We start from the raw sequence: 27359 nt of genomic DNA, 5'->3' as shown, positions 1-27359 counted from the left end.
ACTACTGTACATGCACAAATTTTTGTGGTACATTAATTTTTGCTTTTTTTGTGCTACTTCTGGATAGCGCCAATTCTAAAACCTGCAAACACATCTTTACAGTGTTCTCTGCATAACTTTAAATAATTAAATGGGTTGACAATTGCTGAGTGCGAATTCAGGAACCCGCAAGTATGTTTTTGAGCAGCTCGGCGTGAAAAATTAATCACATGAAAATATTGACGTCTAATACAGTATATTACTCTCATTCCACCGAGACTTCTGACCTTACACATTAACACACATTACGTGATATGCAATTTTAAACCCATAAATAAGTTATCAATATTGGAGCTGAAACAACACTAAAAACGGCTCTTCCATGTATTTGTTTCCTTTTCAAGGCAATAATGATTGGCAATAAATGTATTGCACATGGCATGCATGTAACTTTATATGCAAGTGAACAATTGACAATGTAACAGTCAAGGCAAATGTCCAACAACACAATAACATTCCTAAATGAACATGATATCTAACTTGAGTGAGAAATACTTCAGTATGATATACATGTACATGTATTGGCATTTACAACTGGCTTTGCACATTCATATGTTCTGCATCAGTTTTTCACAATATGGTGTGATTTTCTCCATGCTCTCTTCACCGACAGGCACGTAACTTGATTATCTTTCATTTGATATAACATGATTGTCTTTCATTTGATATAACATGATTGTCTTTCATTTGATCCTATAGTATACTGACTTTTCCATCACATCCATTTTTGAGAGCTGATGAAAGGCATGTTTCTCATAAGAGTACTCCTTTTTCTTGCTTTCTGTTTTCAATGTTTTTGTGTGTTTTTGCTCTAGAAATTTATCAAGCATCTTTCGTTGAGAACAATCCACACTTCAATATAAAATATGTTCCCCCCCCCCATTCATTTTTATTCATGATTGACTTTGTGTGCAAAATGCTTTTTCAATAAACATCAACATTGTGATTGACACATTCCCTGGAGCATTCTCTTTACTTGATTGTCAATAAAAAGTGATTACCTACATGTAATCATAGTTCTATTTCTATCACAATGACCATACTGTGGACTGACGCACATTGCCACAACTAAATACGGTACGGTACACTTTAGGAGAGTGCTCCGACTGACCCTGGGTCAAATTAAGAGGGATTTATAGCTGAATGCTTGTAGGAAAGCTTGGCAAAGTGATCCATTGAAGACTAGTCCCAAGTTTACTCGGGCAGGTGTCTATGGGAAATGTGTGTAACTGCAAAATCAGCTCTTCCTTAACCTGTTGAGGAAGGACTGATTTTGCTACAACACGCACATAAAAGGTTAGTCATCGTCATCTTAATAAATACTGCAAACACCATCATCATAATCTTCAAAATGTTTGCCATTTCTATAACCCTGTCACCACTGCAGTTAATAAATACTTCACCTTCTCAGACCATCATATAAAATGCTACTAGAGTTACCTAGAGTACTGTAAAACAATGAACGTTCACGTGCATTTTAATTTTGCAAATTTCGCGAGCACCAAGATTCGCGAAATTAAAATGCACGTGAAAGTTCTTGTCTACATTATATGCATTGAATGCCAGTGGCAATTCGCGAAAATTTCATGCCACGAAAAAGGCCGTCGGCTCCAATTCGCAAAAATGTCATGCCGCGAATATATGTTTTACAGTATACAAGCAGATTGTTTATGGTTTAATATGAATGAGTTAAAAATAGAAATGACATCATCACATAAATAGCAAGGTGGTATGCAGAAACATTGCGTCAGACTCCGTCCGTTTCATCCTGAGTTTCCAGTCTGTCGTAACCGGCTTCTCCTCCTCTGCCTTTCCTGCTGGGAGTCTTGTAGCTGAAGAGCGCCCCCAATAGGAAGAGCAGCGCCGCCGCGTTGGACAGGAGGGCCAGCAGGAGAAAGACCCGGGCCAGGTCCGCGTTCTGGTACAGCCAGCAGGTCTTGGACCCGTCACAGCCCTCCTCCCAAACCAGGCAGGACTTGTCGATAAAGAATCCCACAATGATTGGGGACGGTACAGTTCCTGCAAAAAAACAAAACAAAAACAAAACAAAACACAAAACACAATTTAAGAGTACCCACTCTGCTCCGTAGAATTATTTCCACAGTCAACAAATTTAGATTCATGCAACAGCATGCAGACACATATATTTGCAAACAAATCCCATTGTTGCCGTCATCATACAATCATGCACACAGGGGAACCTCACATTACTGAGGACCTAAAAACCATGACAAGTACCATGTCACATGACATGTTTCTCACTAAATCAAGGTATAAACACATAGAAATATAAAGAGTTGTAACCTGGGGATAATTCAGCGGCTGTTTATGGCAGTTGGCCACAATAGACAGGTGGCTGCTAACGCAGGTTTGACTGTGTACATAATTATGCAATATAAATTTCTTATACATGTAGTAGATATATACAGACAAATTGACATCCACACACACACGCACACAACATAATAAGAAGAAAATGAATAATCAGACAGACTTACCTAAAGCACTATACATGAGGCTCTGGAGACCAAGGGCAAATGTTCTCTGTGAGTGCGGCACACAGCTGTAGAATGGTACATGTACAAAGAGACAAAAATGACAACAATGCCCACACTCACAGGTCAAAATTGAGGAGATTACAAACAGCTAAAAATTGGGAAGATGCTGTTACTTTTGTGCGTTGGATGTATCAAGACAGGCAAAAGTGGTCCTCAGACTGGGAAGGCTATTAACATTCCTTTTGCAGGATGTGGAGCAGTAATAAATTCACTTTTAAGAGAGCCTGGCCTGGAGAATGGAGGAGACTTGGCAATTTTGACATGATGCAAATTCCTCCACACCGTGGAGATAGATTTAATGGTATGCATCTGTATCAATGAACGAATGACTTCGTATCACCGAAAAATATCTCTATTACAGAATACAGTGATGTGAATTATTACCTCTGCAAAGGAAGGAGGTAGTTAAGTGATCATCGGAGTTGGTTAGTCTGTTTGCAAAATAACTCATAAAGTTGTGTACGGATTAAAATGAAATTTGCATAAAAAATCAATATTGACAGAAGGAACACCTCATTCAATTTTGGTAGCGATCTGTAAATTTTTTAATGGATTTTTGAGAGATTTTTCATCTTTTGGCATATAAGTTCAACGGACTTAGGATTCAAGCTGTGTGTACTGGAGATTTACATACACTCACTAAAGCGCCAGCTACATGCTCTGCTCGGACAAGGTACGCATACTGTGCAATGACATAAACAAAATGCTTCTATTTTGGAAAGCTGGCCTGGCAGAGGTCTGCGCTATCCGAGCACTTTTCTAGTTGTTTTAAGAGGACAGGGGCTTGAGACTAAATTCTGTTCTTGTTGTGTGTCTGACAGAGAGAGCAGAATACAAAGGAAACGTGAGGTTTACAGTCGAATGAAGGCTGCACCATAGGGAACTGAATCTGCAAGCTAGTCTGTGCTAAACGCATGTCATTATTTTGTTTTAGCTGTTGGCATTTTCCACCTGACAATACAGCTGGATAGCCTATATTCAAATGCACAATCTGGTCTTCTATTGGGTCCAGTTGGATGCAGGCTTGGGATGGACCACTTCACCAGACTATGCACCCCGCTCTTTGCAATGAACGAATGAAGCGGAATCTTTTATACGCGTGGGTTATGACTCTCTCACACCTGGGACCTCCATTTTACATTGTATGTCCTTTCCATTGCTACTGTTACTATAGTCATTGTTATTCTTCTTCAGTGTCTTCTTTTCTTTTACTTTTCTTCTTCCCTGATATAAAAAAATATAACCACTCACTGTTCAACTACTAAAGCTAACTTAAAAATGGTGGGGAATATCACTCTACGACTCACATGGCCACTGACTTGCCTAACTCACCGTATCGTAGCCGTCCAAATCGGGACCAGGACCATCCCACCAAAGGCCAGAAACAGGAACAGGATGACCAGGGCCGGTTTGGTAGAGCTGCAAAACACCGGGCACTTCCCCGACGTCGCCGTTCCCTGACCCGAGCCTGACTCTCCTTCGATACAGGTACAGTTCTCATACTGGAAAGGATAGAAACACACAGCCACAAACATTAATGAAATAACCTCCCAACACCACTGAAGTGGGCACACATTATATTAATACACTTTTTCTCATGAATCCTCATGAAATTCACTCCAGGGGTGGTTCTGCATATGAAGAGCTTGTTTGCAAAAGGGGCTAGATCCATTTTTGATGAAAATTGACTTATTAGCATCACTGCACAGAATTCATTTTGAGTCAGTTACAGTGAAAATTTAAAGTCCAGACAACCGTTTGAATAGAAATTATTGCAAAATTAGATTTAGATTTTCCATACACTTGTGTACAAATTCTCACAAATAAACCTATTTTTCTCTAAAGAACTAAAAGTGGATCTAGCCCCTTTTGCAAATAAACTCTTCATATCTTAAAATTATTCATAATGATTCAAGAACACGGAACATTATTATTATGATCATCATAATCATCCTCATTACTATTACCATTATTATTATCATTATCAATATTGTTATTTTTATCATTATCAACTGTAATATTGTTATCTTTATTATTATCTACCACAATATTATCATTAAGATGATTACGATTGTGATTATGATTATGATTATGATTAAGATTATGATTATGATTATTATCATTATTATTAGCAGTAGTAGTAATTATCATTTTCATTTTAATATGACATGCATTATTATCACTATTACTTTTTTTATCATTATCAGCGTTACCACCACAGTAGCAGTTATCAGTTAAAAGCAGCAACTGTAGTACCAACAACTACTCTTACCATTACAATCATTGTCGTTTGTACAGTTATCACAAGTGTGATCAGCAACATCAATATCATTTTCATCACCTCGTTATTTATATTTCCACACTTACAACAACACTATCACCCTCCCCAGACTCTCTGGAGCAACCGGCGTAGCAGGCTGAGTAGTACAGGACGTCATCGCTGCCGCAGACTGGGTCGTATCCTGACCCGCAGTCACATGCCGCATTGCAAGCGGCAGAGATGTTTGTACCAGAGGTAATGGGAGCGGAACTGATGCAACACGATAAATTGTTTGGAAGAAAATTGCACTTTCTTTGTTATACACTATCTGTACCCCTAGCTTGGTACAAATGGTATCGGATATTTCTGTATTATTATTATTTTTTTTTTTATTCTTTTGTAATTCTCTAGTCACATATATATTCTGATAAACTTGCATGAGCTGAGTGAATTTCCAAGATCTTTGTCAGTTTTCACTAAGTAGTTTCAGACAATGTCTTTTTTTTTTAGTAATTCCCAGTGACACATTTCAAGAAATTGACTATAACTACAACATACAAGATTCTGCCCAAGTTTAACTCTTTACCTGCCACACAAATTCTACTCTGAGAGATGTATGGATATTATATGGTACAAAATTGGTACTTTGTCAAGCTAAGAGTTGAATCCGTCAGCTGTCTCTCCTGTTGTAATGATAACACAGGTACAATGTCCCCTGAAACATCATCAACTTCTTCAGGAATTGCCAACTCAATATAAAAATGAAAAACATTTCAAATTGACCTTTAACCCAATATTTCTTTCCATTTTCAGATTATACACAGTTTTACTGTAACCAGGACCATTCAAAGTAAAGACACAAGCTTCAGCTAGCTAGTAAAGCTTACATTACAATACCAATTCTTCTTTTGGTTCTTTCAGCTTTAGAGTGTAAAAGAGGGAGGGGAGGAGTCAGAAAAAAGTTCAAAGTTTCTTTGGAATGATTGGAATGCAGCACATACATGTGCATTATGTTGACATGTCACAGTCTTGCATTTTAGCAATAGAGCAGATATCAGTTGAACAAAGTTTGAAAACATGTTAGAGACCACATACCCGCACAGCAACAAATACAGGAGCTCAAGTGTGAGCTCATAGGGAAAAAAAACAAACAAACAAATAAACAAAACACACACACACACACACACACACACACAACAAAGCATACTATTTTAAAATCAATGTCATAAATTAGTCACTTGATCAGTGTGGACCCCCTGGCAGCTTCCCCTTGATTTCTTGCCTGTATTATTTCTTCTTCATAATCATTTGAAATGAAAGCAAATTACACACACCATTAAAGTAAACTTCATGTGTTCCCTTTGTAACCCTGAAAGTTTGATTTCTTTCATAAGCTGGTATATTGTAGACATGGTTAAGTCAGACCTTTCCTCAGAATAATAGAACTGGAAATTTCTAATCTCTATGATGGAGAGAGAAAAAAATACTGTAGATTTCCAGTGAATTTATTCAGACCCAGAAAAGAAATCTGACAGTGAGTGCTGGTTTTAATCTTTGTAGCATGCAGTTAATTCATTGATTTCAATAAATGCAGAAAGATATGTTAACCCATTGAGGACGAGTCCCGAGTACACTCGGGCAAGTGTCTATGGAAAATGATTGTTGTGGCAAAATCAGTCTGTCCTCAATGGGTTAAAATGGCTCAAACAGAATATCTTCCCCACACCTGTTTTCGTAGGAGACAGTCACACCTGCCATGGGGACATTGGGGCACTTAAGAAGGAAGACACAGGAAGAAGTGAGGCAGGCCACCACGCAGACAATACCAAAGCCCACCAGACCCTTGAACCGAAGGTCAAGCTTTTGGATGACCCAGCCACCAACCAGAGCTCCAACCACTGTGCCTCCCATGGTCAGCAGACCTAGAGAAGTGGTTTCATCAACCAATAAAATATGCTTTCAATATGAAGTGATCAGGTTATAAGAACAAAAACAAACAAACAAATAACAAAGAAAAATAAAGTAGTACACAAGTACATGCCTTTAAGGAAATAACAGCACTAGCAATAATAATGATAATCAGAAGTGACAACAATCATAATCATGATCAAATCATAGCAATACAAACCATAATAATAGTCATCATCATCATCATCATCACAACAGTAACAATGACTAGAGCACTCGGCTGGAGGACCCGATCGAGCACATGTATCCCCCAAACCCCCCCCCCCCAAACCCCATTTGGATGATTTTTTTTAGGCTAAACTGTTGAATAATATGGCAACTGGGAACCAATGTTTGCACTTTGGGTGTTTTTCAGTTGTTCTTACAGAATTTACCTTGTGCCACTACAGGTTATTAGGAGTCTTCAAATACACTGGGTTGTGATCACTGTAATGAGGCTGGTGCTTGTAGCATAAGAAATATGACATGGCATCCTATAAAAGTCCGAACAATGAGGGCGCTTTCCATAAAACTGTTGTTACCCAGAATAACCCCCATAAACCTCCTCGGCAAGTTTGAACGGCATATCCTACAAGAAAAGCGACATGACATCCAAGTCGGAACACTGAGGGCACCATCACCACAAACTTTTGTGTCCTTCATGTAGAATGACCATCCATACACCTCCTTAGCAAGTCTGAATAGAATCCGTTTGAGTAACTTGATTGTTACAACAATCAAGTTATTGCATAAATAAGCACTTTTGCAAATTTTGACATGATCAGGGTGACCTTTGACCCTGTAAAAGGTGGAACAGTGAGGGCAGCATTATCAATAAGTATAGGTGTATAGATTTCACTATGATACATTTACATACCAAATTTGAAAAAAAAAAAAAATCGGTCAAGAAACAAGGCCAGCGTCGTACACGCATGCAGACCCTGTTAAATGTACCTTTTCCTGTATAAAGACGGAACAAGCGAGGGCGCCATCACCAAAAACAATAGGCGTCTTCGTTTAACCATAACACACCTTCATGCCAAATTTGAAGATGATCTAAGAAGAACTGCAGCCAGTAGAGTGCTCACAAAAAAATCTCTGTGGCGGACGCGGCGCAACGAGGCCAAATCCATGTATCTTCCGAACTCTGTTCGGGGGATACAATGAGTGGATGACCTATGTGCTTAGACTCAGCATACCGGTACTTTCACACCCCATGATAGCATACTATGTAAGTGAGTCCATTATGCCCATTGCATATGGATATGAAAGATTGAAAATACTGAAAAATGTGAAATACACTTTGTATGACTATGTTCCTCTTTAACTGGAACATTTTCTCTGTGTGTACAGCTATAATTGTCATCTACAGAAACATTTAAATCCAAACTTCAAAACGTTACCTATTCCTCTCACACTGAGGACTATAATTGCAGTCTTTAATGTTCGGGACAATTGTATTCTTTATCTGGTATGTGTTTGTTGTTGTTTGCCATTTTCTTCTCTGTTGTCATGTCTGAACATGTGTTATATCTATCTGTTTGAAGCGCCATGAGTACTAAAAAGTGGACCTGTGCGCTATACAAGTAGCCACTATTATCATTATTATTATAATTGCTACTTCTGCTACTACTTCTATTACTACTACTACTACTACTACTAATTGAACTCTGCAATACATCTTGCAAAACTATGTCTGCCGATTCTTTAGATCCTTTATATGTATCAGTGTTTTTTGTGAGTGAATATACATGTATGCTACTGTCATACATTGTATGTACAGTACATATAATATGTGTGAATAATGTGCACAGCTATATTTACCACATTATTTTCCTTTCATCAATTTCACATTTTTCACAGAGGAAGACATTCAAAACTACAGAAGCACTCTGAGAGCGCAGACCTCCGCCAAGCATGCAGCTCATTTCCACCACTGATCTTGTTCTTCCATAGAAGTGATTTCCACCCATACGTACTTATAGCATTGTGTGCTGAAAGTCGCCCGATTTCCAAACATAGAAGCCTTTGTTACGTCATAAACCCTCAGATGCACGGCCCGCTTCGCCCTAGCAGAAATTAGAGCACGCACTTTGGCACGCACTTTAGTGCGCGCATTCACACCTCAAATACGCGCAGCCTGAACTCCCAAGTTCATTGACCCTTCCTGCCAAAATATCAAAAATCCTTCATAAATTCCCCCAAAATTCTTGGATCACTACCAAAAGTCAATCATTTGTTACTTGTGTCATTCTCAACCTTTCCTGCAAGTTTCATCCCAATCCGTTAACTGCTTTTTGAGTTATTTTGCACATGGAGGAACAAACAAACAAATGAACAAATGGTAACAAAAACATAACCTCCTCCCTTGGCGGAGGTAATAACACAGTAACACCAGATTTGTGACAGAAGAATTACACAATCTACTATGTCTGTAGATTATCCTATTATTGTTTTGAAAGCAGAAATTCTAAAGAATTTGATAGGGTTGGAGTTTTAGGTGGTATGGAATTATTAAATGGTATTGTTAAATTCTAAATATCAGAATGGCTAATCACTTCCAACATCCAGCTGAATCCCTGCTTGGCAAACTGCTTGGCACACTCTCTTATTGCCACAAACTAGCATTAGACTGACATGAAACATATGAGTGGGACTGTAAGGACAGCAGCAATTCTGCTTAACCCTCCACCTAGGCTTCAGTTTCTGTACCCGTTCACATGGGTGAACCAACATTTAAGAACTTCTAGCTGGCAGAAATGTATCAATACATTGCACTTTGAAAGTGATTGCTATACAGAATCAGAGTGTATGTGAGTTTTGTCCTGGTAGCTGATATTACAGGATATTTCCACTGGCAAGATCATTATCACATGGTAGTTGTTATATTCATGTTTGTGGTAGTTGTTGAATTCATGTTCATGGAGCACAGCAGTGAACACAGAAATGTACACATGCATGTTACATGATCAGAGTTGATATGTTTACAGGTTGATAAATTTGCGAATAGTACCCAGATCGCAGAATTCCCACAAATAACCCCAGGAAAACAGGTACGGTATGAAGTCTCATTAATAAAGATTGTCTTTTTATGAGTTTGAGGTGACAAAAGATGATTTCAAGTATCAAAACTAAATGCAATCGTAAAATTCGCTTTGTGTTTGCTCTTTATTGTGGGCTGCTTCAGGTACAGCCCTGTCGCGATTTATACAGCGACTGGGCTGTGTATACGTGTAGTTAGTGTACAGCTAGTGTATTTACATATGTGTATGCACAGCCCTGTATAGTGTATTTACATATATGCACAGCCCTGTCACATCATTATCACAGCAAGTCAAGACTGGTACTCTTTGTGGTCTCAGTCTGGTGGCCCCTGGCATCCTGTACCCCCAGCCTCCTGGGCCCCCTGCCTTGGGCCCGCACTTAGGCTCCTGGCCTCAGCCCAGCCTTGGGCCCCTGGGCCACTGGGCCCGGGCCCACTTGGGCTATGGGCCCCTGGGCCTGGGCCCACTTGGGCTATGGGCCCCTGGTTCCGGGCCACGGCCCGTGTCCTTGGGTCCGGCCTTAGGCCCCGCCTTTGGCCCGGCTGTATTTTGTACACGGTCTATGGGAAATCAGGCTTGTTTGTAACTGTATAATTACGAATAATTACAAATAATCACAAATGATCAACAGGTCCATCTCAAGGATTATATGAATATATAAATATATGAATATATGATTACATGAATATATGAATATATGATTATATATGTGTATATATAAATGTGATCTGCCATTCTGTTACAGTGTCTGATCTGCAGTCATTCATATATAACAAATTTTATGCATGTATAAATGGCATACATTCATATGTACAGTATGCTACTTGATTGAACCAGCCAATGGAGAAAGATCACACGATTGAACAATACTTGAAAGACATGTACAGTTCAATGAATCAATGCTTGTTATTATGAACTCTGTAGAGGCAGCCCTCTTCAGATGGAAAACATACAGTTGGCTATCAAACAGAGCTTGCAAAACCATCAACAATTTATAGAGGGGGATTTGCGTGTGTGTGTGTGTGTGTGTGTGTGTGATAGAGCTATTTGGCTTGTTTCCTTTGCATGCATCATCACAAATTCCCGAAGTCTGAATACAGTGAAACCAAGACCTTCATAATAGATGTGCTGAATTGTACGGCGCTGGATCAGAGCACTACCATAAGATTGACACCATGGCGGGAATGGTGCTAACAGTGTACTATCCTTCCTGTGCATTTATGTTAAAGTGTACCAATACCCTGAAAATCACATTTGTGTATAGCTAGAATACACATAAACAGCCATAATTCACTTGTGATAGCCGATGAAAGCATACATACTTCGATAAATCAGATCATAGCCATTGGCACTTGTGCACTGCACATTTAAATTCTATTACGTAATACTCGTATAAGTCTTCAGAGGTTAGCATTTCCCAGGTGTTTAAGGCAGTGAAGTCACATAATGAAATTCAAAGTAGGTAAAAATTCCAGGCAGTCCCAGTTGGCTATAAATACCCGTGTCAGTGAGCAGTAAGCATCTTTTTCAAGTGTGACGGCAGTGAATTATACCAGGGAGGTGAGACACCTCCGTGATTATACATCTCGAACTCCAATGTCTAGTGATCAGGAAGACGACGCTACCTCTCAGCCCCCATCCCCGCGGGGAGATCAGGGCATGGAAGGCCGCCTTGAAGCTCAGCTAGAGAGACCGAGATACTCTCCCGCTTCATGGATAGGGCGGCGGCACACCGTGGTAATGACAAACGGCATGCGAGCCATGCCAGCTGGTGCAGGAGAGCTTCTCCTCCCGGCGATTAGTCCGGACATGCGAGCCATGTCCGCGGGGACAGGGGCGCTGCCCCGCCCATCGAAGACTTCAGCGAGCTAGCCATCCCCATCGGCAGCTCAACAGACGACGATATTCTCATGTCAGCCTCCTTCCTGGCAAAACTGATTGCGTTGCCCTGTATGGGTGGCCTTGACTCTGCCCTTGTGGTTATGGTCATTTTGACAACCGAATTGATCCGGATGCCATGTCCTTACAGCCAAACTCTTTCAAAGCCTGGTACCAAATTTGATTTTAACTTAAATTCTGATCTCATTTGGGCCAAATTTTAAAATTGGCTGATTTGCTAATGAAGGCAGTCACACTGCCCATATCAGAGGGTAAGTGCTCTATAAAATCGCGAAGCAAATGCTCAATTGCCATCGAATGCCCAAGCAGTTCTCACACCAAAAATCGAGAGCAAAATTCGGGCGATCCTCCTTCACGAGGCCTTGGGTCTTGTGAGCTCCCAACTTCTACAACAAAATGTAGTGAAGGGACTTCTACCACATAGATAAATCCTTTCTGAAATTCACATATCATGCACGGATAATCATCCATGCAATTGACACAACGAGAATTGTAACAACTCATGTCACCATCGATGGCCTGACACTCCCGGGCTTTGCTTATCGTATGATCCGAGCATTCACCATCGAGGTATCTTAAAACCCCTTCTCAACCCTTCTCAGCAACACTTGCGCAGCAAGTCGATTCCACTTGGTAGAAAGTTGTTCAGAAAGACATCTGAGAGAAATTGACAAGTGTCACATAAGCGGTACATCGTGTGTCATGAATGTCTCTACGCAAGCCAGCAAAAAAAAAAAAAAAAAAGGGATGAGTACTGTCCAAGACCGCTCAGTGCTGGAAATCTCAAGCTTTCCAAAGATGACTGGTCAAAATAATTCCCGAGCCTTGGATATTGGCCACAATATTTGGCTATGAAGCCAATAATTTCATTTCAACCCCATACCAATAAATTTTTCCTCTACAAAGTGTACATTCTACCGAGGAGGAAAAGGCAACCCATGAAGAATTGTCTCCGAACATTCTCGCAAAGCAAGCTATTAGAGAGATTCCTCACATGGAGTATCAACTCTATTCTAGCGCTACCAAAGACCGGCGGTCTAAGTCCAATCATAAATCTGAAAAACTTGAACAAATTTGTAAGATACGAACACTTCAGAGTGGAACAGTTTCGCTTGATTACGGCCTTAATTTTGCCCCTCCAAAGGGTGCATATTTATCCGTATCCGTTCACCTTGTTCATCAAGCATAGTCTTTCGAATGGAAATACTAAGTAGTATTTTCACTGCATTCCTTCAGTGCCTTCCATCTGGCCTTAATTTGACCCCACAGAATTCCCTTAAAGTTATGAAACCTGTCTTTGCCTCGGTGAATAGTGGCATTACAACAATCACCTATTTCGATGATATCCATATTCTTTCTCACACCAGAGAAGAGTGTCTTGACAAAGCCAATGATCAACTTGTCACCCTTAAAGAGTTTCAGTAAGGATTTCGACAAATCCAGTTTCAACCCAAAGCACGTCGAGACCTTCCTTGGTTCTCATATTAATTCCCAACAAATGATTTTCAGTTTTTTCCTCAGAACAAGCTTGACAAGGTTACTCCCCTTGGAAATTCAATCTTGTATGGCAACGAAACCAAATTTCGGGATTCTAATGCCTTCCACAAAGAAATTTACATTCTCGTCACTTAGGACTAGAAAAAATAAATCAACTAATGCTCTGCGTAAAGCAGAAGATGACATCGACACGAAGTTTGGTGTCGTTATCTAGTCATGCGATACAAAACATTCTTTGGTGGTGGCTGTCTCGCAAGACAAAGAATTACTTTCCACCTTCATTAGCATGATAATTTCAAGCGATGCTTGCATCCCAGTATGGAGAGTAGTTAATTCTGAACAATGACAATTCCTTTGCTCAGAGAGTCTGGAGTGCCAAACAGAATTCCCCGCATAGCAATGTGTGTGAACCTCTTGCAATTCAGAACGATCTTGAAGCCCTGTGTGGCTCGTGTACAAAAAATGTGCTTATTCATAATTCGGTCAGACATTTCTACAGCTAGTAGCATACCTGACCCGAACGAATTCACGGCCAACATTGGAATTGGTGTCTAGCAATTGGATATCAGCTTCACATTCAACAGATGTAGATAATTCTTAAGTTTTCTGCTGTCTCGCAGAGACATGAACAACTAATTACTATTTTACATGTTTTTCACCACACAATCCACAAACTCTACATATGGATTAGCAACTTTCCTCATGTCAAATGGAAGCCAAGTTTTATTGCCCTGAATTTTGATGCCTTTTTCCTTACCCTAGAACGTTTTCAGTCCTCTACAAGCTTCAACTGAACAAGGTGACCTGAGCAATCCTCACTGCCCCAATGGCGGCGGCAGCCATGGGCCTCATTATCGCTCAAAATGCGAATAGCCCCACCTCTATTACTCCTAGAGAAAATTCTTGCCCCACACCCTCACCCACCGACGAGCCTCCAGCTCACACTAGCCGCCTGCATGGGTGCTCTCTGCTAGCGATGACAAGTGGCAGACACATCGCAGCACATTGCAAAGCTCCTCTCATCGTCATGGCGAGACAATACCAATAAACAAAACAAATGAGGGTGCTTGAAGACAGTAGCAATGTCTGTATTCTGAACAATCTTGTGATCCTTTTTAACCCGTCTACAGAACACGTTGTCAACATCTAAGCCTATAGCATAGCTTTTCAACAAAGCCTACCCCACGATTAACTCATAGACCTGCTCGGTCTTCCATACTACCTGAAACCGAGAGCTATGACATAGGCAAACAGCCCCTATAGTCAGAACTTATGAAGGGCGTATCTAACTCCGACCCTCGCAAGCCTAAATACAACAACATTGGGGATGTTTCAATTGTTTTGAATCACTTTTTATCGTTTCAAGATACCTATGAACTATAGACTCCTTCAGTGCCTTGAGCCAAAAACAATTTTCCTAGCTCGTTTCGGCAAAACGTACACAAATGCTGAGACATCTAGTTCTTATGACATTACCGGAAGATGATGCCACGTTTGCACATTAGAGATATGGAAGGTATATCTCTAACCAGGTAATTAAAGTGCCTTCTTTTACCTCCAACCCTAAAACTCTGTGTTCCGATCAACTCTTCATGAGTATATTAAATGCACAGAACATCTCCAACGAGCAAGTTCAGAAAGCAAACTCATAATTCCTCCGAAACATCCCAACAAATCGGTGACGACAAGCATCTTGGAGCGGAGGCTGAAAGCCAGTCCCTCGCAGCTGCTTGTATAAACACTTAAAATATAACTAATATACTGTCACTAGCTGTACGTGTACATCCCTGTACACTGTACTGACTGTTGCATACAATTAGGTATGAATGTATTGTTGCTATGGGAACATGTACCGAGTTTGATCTGTCTTCGAGATCAGTATGAAAGGGTACCACAGGACGTACATACCTCGTGCTCATATACATAAGGATTTGGGAGCACAGTCATCCCGCGTTCATCCCAGACTCTGGTCTGGTAAGACATCCACGGATGCTAATATGAAAGTGGTATCACATTCTCAGCTCATAGCTACAGAAGCGCCGCAACTTCTAAACTTTTGCGCATGAAGTATAAAGGTCATAATGAAATCTTGTCCACAACTGACTGGACGAACGCTGGTACATTTTGAACCTTCTACCTTCTAACAATTGATTCCACATTAGTTCAACAATTCTCAGTTCTACTGAGTTAGAAAGATACATGTAAATTGTGATAGTATGTGTATATACCTGTATATTAGTATCTCAGTTAAGAACAATGTCATAATACGAGTCAGATAAGACACAAGACCATAAATCACGTTACGTTGTGCATTGGAAAATGGCGACACATTATTCGGCCACTCGTTTAGGAGATTCGGTCCACCAAACTGATGAATTTAAACTCTAATATCAACCCAAAATGCAATGGACTTGCCTCTAATTATTGCTGCAATATTACTATGCCGAGTATGAACTGGTTAATGTCTAATTCTTCCTTCAAATGTACATGAATATTAAGGAACATGATTAGGATTATTTCTTGATTGGAAAATCGGTACAAGAGGTCCATTGTATTTGATTAACTTGTCTGTGCGCTATCATGCTTAATCCTGCTCCAGTTAAAGCACGCAAGGTATCAAAATGATATCATACTCAAAACCTATGCCTTGCACCTTATACTAGTAGGTTCTCAAGCAAACTTTGCTCGAGTTCTTCTCTTGTTTGCGACAATGTGTGTCACCATCGATAGATATTCTCTATGCATGAGGAGTCATGACCAAAGTTTCAACCTTGTTGTGAAAACTGTCCATCATCCTTCTTGTCCTCTTGCCCTCACTCATGCCACTAGACTGACTTCTGTACGGAACTTTGAACATGCTAACCTCTGAAGACTTATACGAGTATTACGTAATAGAATTCCTAAATTATACAAGTAATAAGAAGTATAATTAGAATTCTATTAGTAATAATGAAGTATAAGTCGAAGAGGTTCCCACCCAGCATCTCATTTGATCGATACTCTTCAGTTCTGAACCCTCCCTTTACAACACTGAACAGAAGTCAAAACTGGTGGGCCCTTATACTGTATACTGATGTTTTGCTTAATTGCTTGACTTGAGATGTCCATACGTATAAGAATGCTCCGTGCCTTTGGAACAGCAATGATTGTGCTTTACTTATTGCTTGTCTGTATGATGAGAAGGACCAGTGAGCTAATTGTCTGCATTGCACCCAATACTGCATGGTGTTGCTGGTCTGTCTATTTAAAGCCGTATTCTCTTTGAAAAGATGCTTACTGCTCACTGACACGGGTATTTATAGCCAACTGGGACTGCCTGGAATTTTTACCTACTTTGAATTTCATTATGTGACTTCACTGCCTTAAACACCTGGGAAATGCTAACCTCTTCGACTTATACTTCATTATTACTAATAGAATTCTAATTATACTTCTTATTACTTGTATAATTTAGGAATTCTGTTCCATAAGCACCAGTATTGATGTACATGGGCGTTCTAGCTATACACGTACGTTTTTACAAATAATATCAAGATTCCACGTCCACCGATTTAGTATTTAATCACGGCACACTACATATCACTATCATTCAAGACGTATTTGGAAAAAAGTATCGATAAGGTGATCATTTGATTGAAAGAATTGGGTGATCAATTAGTCAATTTCAAGTAGTTATTGTTTTTGTCAATTTTTACATTATCAATAGGTATATGTAGGTGTCTAGATTTGACTATGATACATTTACATACCAAATTTGAAAGGAATTGGTCAAGAAACAAGGCCAGCATCGCACACACAAGCAGACCCTGTTAAATTTACCTTTTCATGTATAAAGACAGAACAAGTGAGGGCTCCATCACCAAAAACAATAGGCGTCTTCATTTTATCATAATACACCTTTATGCCAAATTTGAAGATGATCTAAGAAGAACTGCAGCCAGTGGAGTGCTCACAAGAAAATCTCTGTGGCGGACGAGGACGCGGCGGCGCAACAAGGCCAAATTCATAGTATCCTCCGAACTCTGTTCGGGGGATACAATAATACATGTAACTCCTAATGTTCGGGGTTTTTTTATCTAGCCCTTGCTTGATTACCACAAGAAGTTGACTTCTAATCCTGACTTATCAGTAAAGATTGGAGTTCAAGGAATTCCAAGGAGTATTAGCATCTCTTTGATACCATTGGTACATTTAATTTTATGCCAGATTGGTGAACAAAAATGGTAAAAAAATGTGGGCCCAGTTTTCTTTGAAAGATGATTATTTTTACACTAAGTTTGTGAACATCAATCACTGTCACAAGTTTATTTCCCCTTCCTCCAAAATATGCTATAAAGAATAGAATAAAATTTGTCTTCAATAAATGTAAAAAAAAAAAAAAGAGTATGTAAACGGTTTGATCTAGTTAGTGTACATTAATCACAGAGAAAGTCACTTAATTGGGAAAAAATTGTACTACAAATTGTCCTGATTAAGCAGTGGCGACTGTAATTCCAAACTGCCATTCATTTGTGAGGCAAAGACATACCACTGTAAAAGGCTGCTGTACTGGAGCTCATGTTCATCTGGGACTCGAGATACTTGGGGCCGAAGACGGAGAGTCCTGCGGCGAAGAGCCACTCGCAGACGGTGAAGAAGTTGAGGCACATGAGCGGGACGTTGGTGAGGAGGTTGAGCACGGCCTGGGGAAAGGCCCTCAGCCGCTTGCGGAACCCCTTCCCCGTCTCGAACTCCTTGCCTCTCTGAACCTCGCTCTTCCGCTCCTTGGCGATCTTCTTTGCCCCTGTTGTTAAAAGCCCCATAAATTCTCATCTGTTTGCTTCCCTGCCTTTCACTTCTAACAAAAATCAATTCTAATCAATATCAGTATAACTGAGAAGATTTTATTTTTCTCTATTTAAAATGTCCTAACTTTAAAAACTTTGAAAATGGTTTGTATCGGCTTCTGAGTGCAAACTCTGTGGGTGCATTTGAGCGCTAAAAAGTGAACCAAAGTGAACCGTACTGTACTGTGCCAGATTTGGAGCGTTCGAGCACTCTGTTGAGAATGCATACCTCGTGGGTTATTTCTAGAGAGGGTCACACAATTTGTCGCAAGAGGGCCATTTACCTGGCACACTTCTACTTTAATACAAATGCCCCGCACAAAGAGAAGGAACTCTTTGCATCATGACGTGTGTGCGTGTTATGCACATTCTCACATGCAAACTTTTGGTACGCTTTTGGTACCCTTTTGGAGCACATCAGGAAGTGGTCCATTTTTGGCTCAGTTCGGTTCGGTATATAGAACACTTTGCACAGGCTCAGTACGGTTCAGTTTGCTTTAGGAGAGTGCTCAAACACACACTTTTATATCCTCTATTCTTCATATCCATCTATTTGATGACATTACTTTAACAACTCTGACAATGGCATTTATCTGCTTTTGCATGCAAACTCTTCAAATCCTCTCTTATTCCGCTTTTTACCACAACTTGTTGGACTGACCTGGCAGTGACCTTGGATACCCCATCATGAGTGCTGACATGAGGAAGAGCAAGGTGCCATTTAGGAGGAAACCCAGCCACCACGCCCCAACCCAGGTCGGGTTGCTCGGCGACACCGGCACGCTGCAAGAAAAGTGACCAACGATTGAACAATTGAACAATATCATTATCTATCATATCTTGTTGTCTTTTTGTTTGCTCATTTTGTCATAAATATGCATATGTGACCCGCTACAACAAAAGGATCCGAAAGTCGGGGAAAACAATTTTCTGAAAATGGTATGACATTATTCCCTTACTCTTTTACTCTAATTTCATATATGGCACAACTCATAAAAGTACTCGGTTGCGGAGATATCGATGATTTTATTAGCGCATGTCAAGTTGCGGAAATCAGAGTTTCGAGAAAAACGCCTTCAAAGTTTTCCTTCCGACGCTATTATGATCAAGGGGAGGCGAGACAGTTTTCACTGCTTAACAATTGAAGGTATGCTCCTAGCGACCTCCGCGATGTTCATTCAAGCTTAGCGCCAGCGGTCTACGCACGACCAATCAGTAATCAGGATGCCACGCACTGACCAATAAGATCACTCCCTCGTTGCTAGGGGTGGAGTCTAGCTGCAGCGCTAAATCCAAATCCTCGGACACGATTCTGTTACGTTGAAAGTCGGAAAATCATGGCCCAGATAAACGCTGATTTCTTGCCTTTCCTTTGATCATTTAGCTTCGAAATTTCGGCAGATGATAGACAAAACATTCGACTACAAAATTATGCCAAAAACAGAAATCCAATTGTTTTGACCAATTTTGATGATGTGACTTCAAACTCGATTTTCTCGGCTCAGTCGTCAGCGACTTTAGGATCCTTTTGTTGTAGCGGGTCACATATATGCAAATAACTTTATTTGCATGCATGTTTCGTTTGAGGAAACCCAAGTGGTGAGAGGCTTCTAGAAGTCGCAGACATGGCGCTCAAGGAATAAAGTCAGGGTATGTCCTTTCCTAATATATGTGACCCGCTACAACAAAAAGGTCCTAAAGTCGCGCACGGTCGAAGCCGTGAAAATCGAGTTTGAAGTCAGAGCATTAAAATAGGTCAAAACTTATGATTTTCTGATTTTGATATATTATTGGAGTCTAACATGTCTTCTATCATCTGTCGAAATTTTGAAGCAAAATGATAAAAGGAAAGACCAAAAACTAGCGTTTTTCTGAACCATGTTTTTTGGCGTTTCAACGAAGCAGAAACTGGTTCGAAAATTTGGATTGAGCGCCACAGATAGGTTCCGCCCCTAACAACGACCAGAGTGATCTCATTGGTCAGTTTGCTGCTTGCTGCTAACCGAAGCGTGAAGCTCGTACACTGCCCAGTCGACTGGTGCGTGCGGGCGGGGTGGGCTATGCTCAGCCGCTTCTCACATCCTGGTCACTGATTGGTTGGTGAGGAGACCGCCGACGCTGATGTGCTTGAATGAACTCTTCGGGGGTTGCTAGGGCTTACCTTCTATTGTCCAGAGGTGAAAACTGACTTGCGTGTCCCTGATCGCGATTGCGTCGAAAGGAAGACTTTTAGGGCGCTTTTCTCGAAACAGTGATTTTCCAGACGCCTCGACATGCTCTCTTTTAAACATCGATATCTCCACAGCCGATTATTGTTATGAAATATGTTACATATCAATTTAAAGCAGAAAGATTAGGGGATCATACCATGCAATTATCAAATAATGGACCTCCCCCGACTTTAGGATCATTTTGTTGTAGCGGGTCACATATGGTGGGTGATGATGTGGCTGTATTATCGTCCAGTGTCAAAGAAATGATGTGTGTGTGTGTGTTTGATTGTCCTCCTGGAGGTTGGAACAACCTGTTTGTTTGTTTGTTTGTTAATTTTTTGTTCATGTTTTTGCTTTTTGGAGGGGGAAGGGGTAGTGTTTTGATATCTAATGATAAAAAGAAAAGAAAAATTGAGTCTTCATGGAGTTCAAAAAAAGAATGCATCTTTATTCAATTAAAGATGTGTGTACATGCATAGACAGTTCTAACAAAATCAAATAACCTTTGCTCTAGAAAGGAACCAACCTGTCTGTGATGTCAAAGTCTGTGTATAGCTTGAGATACACCCCGCCGAGAATGTACCCCAGGGCGGGGCCCGCTGCATTTATGGCATTGAATATACCTGCAGACACAACAAGGTGGGAAGTAAAAGGGGGAAAAAAATGATGTGAGCAACTCAAATACAAAAGGAATGTGCAATATAAATTCTGCAACACGTCAGAAAAAAATACTTTTCTTTGACCCATACTGTGTTTTGTGTGCTAATCTGCATGCAAGCTGGAGTGTTGTCTGCACCCCCCCCCCCTCCCTAATTGCCACAGTTGTCTGGAAACTAATTGTGAGTGAATAGAGATTACCTAATCCCTCTAATCCCTACTGTGCCAAAATTATCTTCCTAGTGGACTAAAGCACATTGCTACACCTGAGTGGACTTTACATTGTAACTTTAACCCATTGAGGACGAGTCCCGAGTATACTCGGGCAGGTGTCTACGGGAAATGCATGTTGTAGCAAAATCAGTCCGTCCTCAACGGGTTAATAACCTTCATGCAAGTCAAGTTTGAATGGTTTACAACAGTGCGGCGAACTGATGAAAAAGTTTGGCAGGTCAATCTGAGTGCCTGAGCACATTATAAAGGGTTCAGCAAAAACTAATGTAATATTGTATCTCTTTGCAGTCTCACATTGTGAAGGAATGGTCCTTTCCACAGTTTTGCAGGGAGATATTATATGATTTTGACATTTTATGTATCAGATGCAGACAGACAGATACACAAACCCAGGGCTCAAAACTAACTTTCTTGTTTGGTGGCCCCTTTGGGCCACTAAAATCTGTAAATCTGACAGTTTGGTGGCTCGAAAATGATATTATATAGTAGCCCTGACTAAAAGCAAAAGTAACAATCCATTTTGAATCTTAGTTGCCCGATTGGGCCACCAAATGATAAATTTGGTGGCCCAACACCGATTCTTAGTGGCCTCAAGCCACCGCTAATGTCGAGCCCTCAAACCACCTCAACATATAAGCACATCACAGGATTTGAACTTACAATCTCCTACTCAGGAGTCGAAAGTTTTATCCACTGTGCCATGGTACTTACATAATCCATAAAAATGATGACTTTCATGCATAGTTAGTATGATATGGGGAATGATATCCCTTCTTAGGAAACTGAATACCATTGGTAGCAATTTTGGTTCATTGACATATATTTTGAACCAATTGGTATACAGTTCCATGTGATGAAATTGCCAAACAAAATAAATGACATACTGTATAGCTGTCATACCCAATATAGACATGGTGTCAATGACATCATCAAACCATGACTCAACTTGCTGAGGGGCAAAAACTGTATGGGGGGGGGGGGGGGGGGGGGGCTACTGTTTCAGCCCATCATCACATGATAATTTTTTAAGGCCAGCCAGACTGGCGGGTTCTGTATGTAGTCCACATACCTCATCACGTAAACCTTGATTATACAAAGCAAATTACTATGCAATACCAGGAAAATTATTCCCAGAGCGATATGCATGTACATCTACAGTGTACTAGTATACAGAAAGCTGACTCTGGTGCCTGCCTACCCAGATAAAGCCCAAAGTCGTTGGCATGCATGTTCTCGTCCATGTAGGTGACCCCAAGAGTGTAGAGGGGGGATCCCCCAAGTCCATGCAGGACCTGGGCAAAGATGAACACCCAGTAGAACACCTGCAAGCTGGAGTCTGGAGCGCCATCGTCGCACCCTGATGACAACGCCGTCTCATTTGGCTCTGGACGGTGACACACCTGGGGGATCAAAGGTCATCATTAAGGTACACAGTTGAAAGGTCATTGCACACTCGACCATTTAACCCCTTCCATTATAGGAACCCGGTGGCCTGTGTAAATGTCTATGGGGATTTCAGAGTCCAGTATTGAATGGGTTAAGTGATATGTAACTAATCTGGCAATTGAAACACTAGGAGAGGATTTTTCATGGCAGTAGGTTGTATTCTATACACTCTGATGTGAACTGCAATAAGACGGTAAAACGTTTTAAGAAAGTTTTCAAGCGTATTTTACATGAAAGGTATTCTGGAATAAAATCAACACCATTCTGAACTGATAAGAGATTAGGAAAATAGGGCCGAGTTTGTGAAAAGAGCATCTTGTGTATTGTTAATGTGCTTGTGTATGTTCTGTTTGCGTATGTATGTGAGTATGCGTGGTTGTACCGACTTTTTTTTTGTCAGTTACAGTTAATAGAAAGAGACAAAACACTGAATTTACTTTCCCAGGTTAGTTGAAATAAGGCCCACTGCCTTCTCATAAACCCCTTCACTTGATAAACCTTGGTTGTTTGTTTGCTTGTTCGTCTGTTGTGTCACATTACTGTAAAACATGATATATTTGCGGAACGAAATTTTCACGAATCGGAGCCGACTGCCTTTTTCGTGGCATTAAATTTTCGCGAATTGCCATTGGCGTTCAATGCGTAAGGTGTAGACAAGAAATTTCTTGTTCATTTTAATTTCGTGAATCTTGGTGCTCGCGAAATTCGCGAAATTAAAATGCAAACGAACATTCCTCGTTTTACAGTATCATGTTTAATCTGTCATATTAGTCAAATTTTTACGTATGCATGTTTTATTGAGTGAAAATAAATGAAAATGAAATGAAATTTTCACTAGTGCCATTCTCTATCTCAATCACATTCTTTTGACTGTTTACGACACAAAAAGGCAGACCTATAGTCACTCTCCTGTCCCTTCAAGCAATCTTCTCCATGCTTCAGTTGCTGATTTGCTCTTGAGATTGTGCTGGGTAGAACATTTAGGCAACAAACGGGAACCAAATTTGGTGTTCTCATTGAATTCATCTTTTCTTTTGATTTTACAACTGAAAACTTGAATTGCTCTTAAATCAATGCCATGTCTGGTAAATCTTAGTCAAACCATTAAACACTTGTTTTCGTTTTTTTTTTTTTTAAATTAGAAGGCAATCATTGCTGGGAAGTTATGTGTCTAATTTGGACAGATACATTGTACACTGTAGATCACAATGTTGTGAGTAACTCATTTGATTACCACAAAGGTTATACATGTACATTGTTACTTATCCATTCCCAAGTTGGAAGAGACCTTTGGATAGCCATGAAATGAATGAGTTCAGTGTCACCACTAAAGATCACGGATACACCCACCTGTTCCCCTGCCCCGCCCACCTGGTAGGGCGGGGTCAGGAAGTGCGGCAGGGCGAAGACGATGGAGCCCAGGCTGAAGAGCATGGAGCCGCAGCCGATCCAGCGCGGCTTGTGACCCTGCTCCCCGAGGTACGTCACGAAGATGGAGACGGAGAGAGCGGAGAAGTCGTAGGAGCTGGAGATGAAGCTACTCTGGAAGCTGTCGAGGTTGAAGCGGTGCTCCAGCGCCGTGATGCTGATGTAGACCAGGCCGAAGGCTGTCATGCCCTGGAGCAGGGCCAGCCAGCAGGTGCAGAAGAGATAGCCTCGAGGGCTGTTGAAAACCTGAAATATTCACAATTAAAACTCTTATAATATTCTACTGAGATACATCACTCAGACAAGATATTAGCCTGGCTTCCAGGCTAAGGAGTAAATGCTTTTCTTCCTCACATCTGTCAGTGAAGCATTTGCAAATTTATTCAGTCTTGGGAGAGGTCTACTACGGTATATCATTTCTTTGAATGTTAAGCCAAATACTATACTTTATGGACCGAATTCTCAAAGGTGGAATAACTTTATTACCCCGCTTATTCCGCCGATTTATTACCCCTCTTGTGCAAATCAGGCCCCCGTGACGTAAAATGACGCGATTTCTTCCCCGGAATTTATTGTCAAAGGTGGAATAACTTATTCCTCGGAATAACTATTCCGCGGAATAGTTATTCCAGCTTTGAGAATTCGGGCCTATATGTTTTATCACACTTACATGTAGGGCCATACAATAGGTTTTCCTGCATTTTTGTGCAAAATTGACAGACATACAGTGTAGGTGGGTGATCATGTATTGTATGTAACAACAACTCACAGTTCTGAAATAAGTTTACTTCAATATTGCCTGAAAGGAGGTAAAATGGGCTAGATACAGTACTGTACGTATACATGTAGGTTGCACACTCAGTGTGCATGAGATGAAAGGTTGAGGGTTCAAAGCCTACCATGAAGCTTTCATCCCATGGTCAATCTACACTTTGTCCATACTCCTCTCTACCAAATCATGCGCATAAATGGGTATCGTAGCATTAGTTGTATTTAACAGCAAGACTAGGATGTGTGCGAGCTATTGTACAAAATGGCTACCACTCCAGGTAGAAATATTATTCAGGTGGTGGGACAGAGTGCAGTGTACATTGTATGTAGGTATACATGTAGGTACAATTCTACTTCTTGAGGAATGTTACTGTAGGTTGTCTATCGCTGCCAACTCAGCAAATGGTTAAAAAGTACCAAGAAGAAATTAAGAAAGGCCCATAATCTTTGTCATTTATTACTTGCAACCTTGCACGAATGAAAAAAAAAAAAATCAACAAAAAATCTGGGAAAAATCACAACACAAATGAATTTCAAAGGTTCCCTCCTTACCCTCCTTAGATTCATCCGTGTTTAATTTTGTATTACATGTATTTACAAATTATTCTATTTAGACAGTTTGAAATCCAGTCTCACGCATTCTGAGTGAGACTCAAGCAATGATACATCCCATTGCTGCACATTTTTTTTTTTCTGCTGTCAGAACAACAATTCTTTCACACACACTTCCCTAAAGTTAGCTACACAAGATTATTAAAGTACATGCACATTGCATACTATACTACTCTACATGAATGCACGGGGGAAAAAAACCTAGACTTTTGGGGGCTTCCAGCAAATAAAGCAATTTTGGGCTCACACAATGTTTAATTACTGTGTAGAATTATTGTACATTTAAAGTGCACGTACACTGTACAGGGGAACAAAATGACTCCACCACTGCACGTGAAATTAGGGACATATACGTGCACCTCGAAAGAGCAATTTACTGGCAATTCAGAAAATCTGAAGTACTAAAAGCAAAAAGACATTTAATCGGTGCTTTTGACTGGGAGGTGATCAAATTTCTCTACTTGACACCTGACCATGCTTCCCTGTCATCGCATGGAAAGATAAGGGTATTAATTCCATACACGTGCACGCACAATATGTATGTTGTGCAAGGCTAACAACAACAGCAACAACATATAAAGTACAAGAAAGCTTTAAAACAGTTATCCATGATTTGTCAAATGGGGGCTTATAGAATTACCACACAGGTATTTCGAATTTAACCTACATGAGACATAACAATGCAGAAATGTATGAGAATCTTTTTACAATTTGAGCAAATCACCTCTTTAATGTCCTTGTCCAGCCAAAGATTGTATCACAAGTTATATGAAAACCATTTATAAACAATCAATCATCACAAAAAAGGTCTGAATGGCATGATTCTATTGTAATGTGAAATCATGGACTCTGATATTGTGTATCAAATACTTCAGCTTCAATTAATACAAACAAAAAAGGACAAGAAATAGGGTTGAAAAGAAATCACTAAATTCACATGCTTAAAGGACAAGTTAACCTTCATAGACATGTGGGTTGAGTGAATGCAGCAATATATTAGTAGAACACATCAGTGAGAGTTTGAGGAAAATCCGACAATCCGTTCAAAAGTTATGAATTTTTGAAGTTTCTACTCAGTCATGGCTGGATGAAAAGACTAAGTAAGCTTGTGATGTCACATGAGTACGATGATATAAAGAAAGAATAAAGAAAATTCAACATATTTCCATTCTTCTCGCATAACAAAAGAACACTCAACTTCTCTCTTTCAGAAGGCAGGGGGAATAATATTACCCTTAACATACGTCAGTAGCAAGTCGAAGAAATGTGCACTTTATTCAAAAAGTAAAATGTTGTGAAATTCTCTTTTCATTTTCCTTATATAGTTGTACGCATGTGACATCATACACTGTAGTAGTCTTCTCATCCAGCAGTGACTTCGCAGATACTTAAAATATTCATAACTTTTGAACAGATTGTCCGATTTTCCTCAAACTTTCACTGATGTGTTCTACTAATATTGTTGCATTCACTCAATCCACATGACCATGAAGGTGAACTTGTCCTTTAAAAAGGTGACGAGAGTGATGATATATATGTACACAGCATGCCAGGTACAAATGTACATACCCATATTTTCCATGCAGAAAAACCAGAAATGGTAATGGCATGAAAACTTTTGAGAACCATAACCGATAACCTTTTTTTTTTCAGCATGTAATTTTCGCATTTATTGCCACTGGCATTCACTCTGTGCATTGGGTCGACATACAATGTATACTTTCCTGTGCATTGAACTTTTGCAAATCTTGACTTCTTGCAAAATTCGTGAAAGTTTCATGCAACCAACACAACATTTTTTGGTTTTACAGTGCTATAACTTTCCAGCTACTCTTCTTAGGGTATGGTACACTCCTCCACACAGCATGCAGATCTCTTTGATGTTTGGACAGGCTAGGTTAATTTGCACATGAAAAGCATTTTAATAT

At 40.2% G+C, this 27359-nt stretch overlaps 1 protein-coding gene across 1 annotated transcript in view; it reads right to left on the bottom strand.

Moving 5' to 3' along the window:
* Positions 1–916: 916 nt before the first annotated feature.
* LOC140239840 (solute carrier organic anion transporter family member 4A1-like) overlaps positions 917–27359 on the bottom strand; it is a 30505-nt gene continuing 4062 nt past the window's right edge. The window contains exons 3-12 of the mRNA XM_072319662.1: positions 23971–24294; positions 22373–22574; positions 20810–20906; positions 18732–18853; positions 17773–18027; positions 6584–6779; positions 4965–5127; positions 3930–4099; positions 2538–2602; positions 917–2058 (exon numbers count right to left, since the gene is read on the bottom strand). Coding sequence (XP_072175763.1) covers positions 1787–2058; positions 2538–2602; positions 3930–4099; positions 4965–5127; positions 6584–6779; positions 17773–18027; positions 18732–18853; positions 20810–20906; positions 22373–22574; positions 23971–24294 — 1866 coding nt within the window. The 3' untranslated portion in view covers positions 917–1786. The remainder of the gene's footprint in view (positions 2059–2537; positions 2603–3929; positions 4100–4964; positions 5128–6583; positions 6780–17772; positions 18028–18731; positions 18854–20809; positions 20907–22372; positions 22575–23970; positions 24295–27359) is intronic.

Source organism: Diadema setosum, chromosome 16 (genome assembly GCF_964275005.1).
Source record: "Diadema setosum chromosome 16, eeDiaSeto1, whole genome shotgun sequence".
NCBI lineage: Eukaryota > Metazoa > Echinodermata > Echinoidea > Diadematoida > Diadematidae > Diadema > Diadema setosum.
Note: the sequence above shows the minus strand (reverse complement) of the source record. Positions and strands in the feature narration are given on the sequence as shown.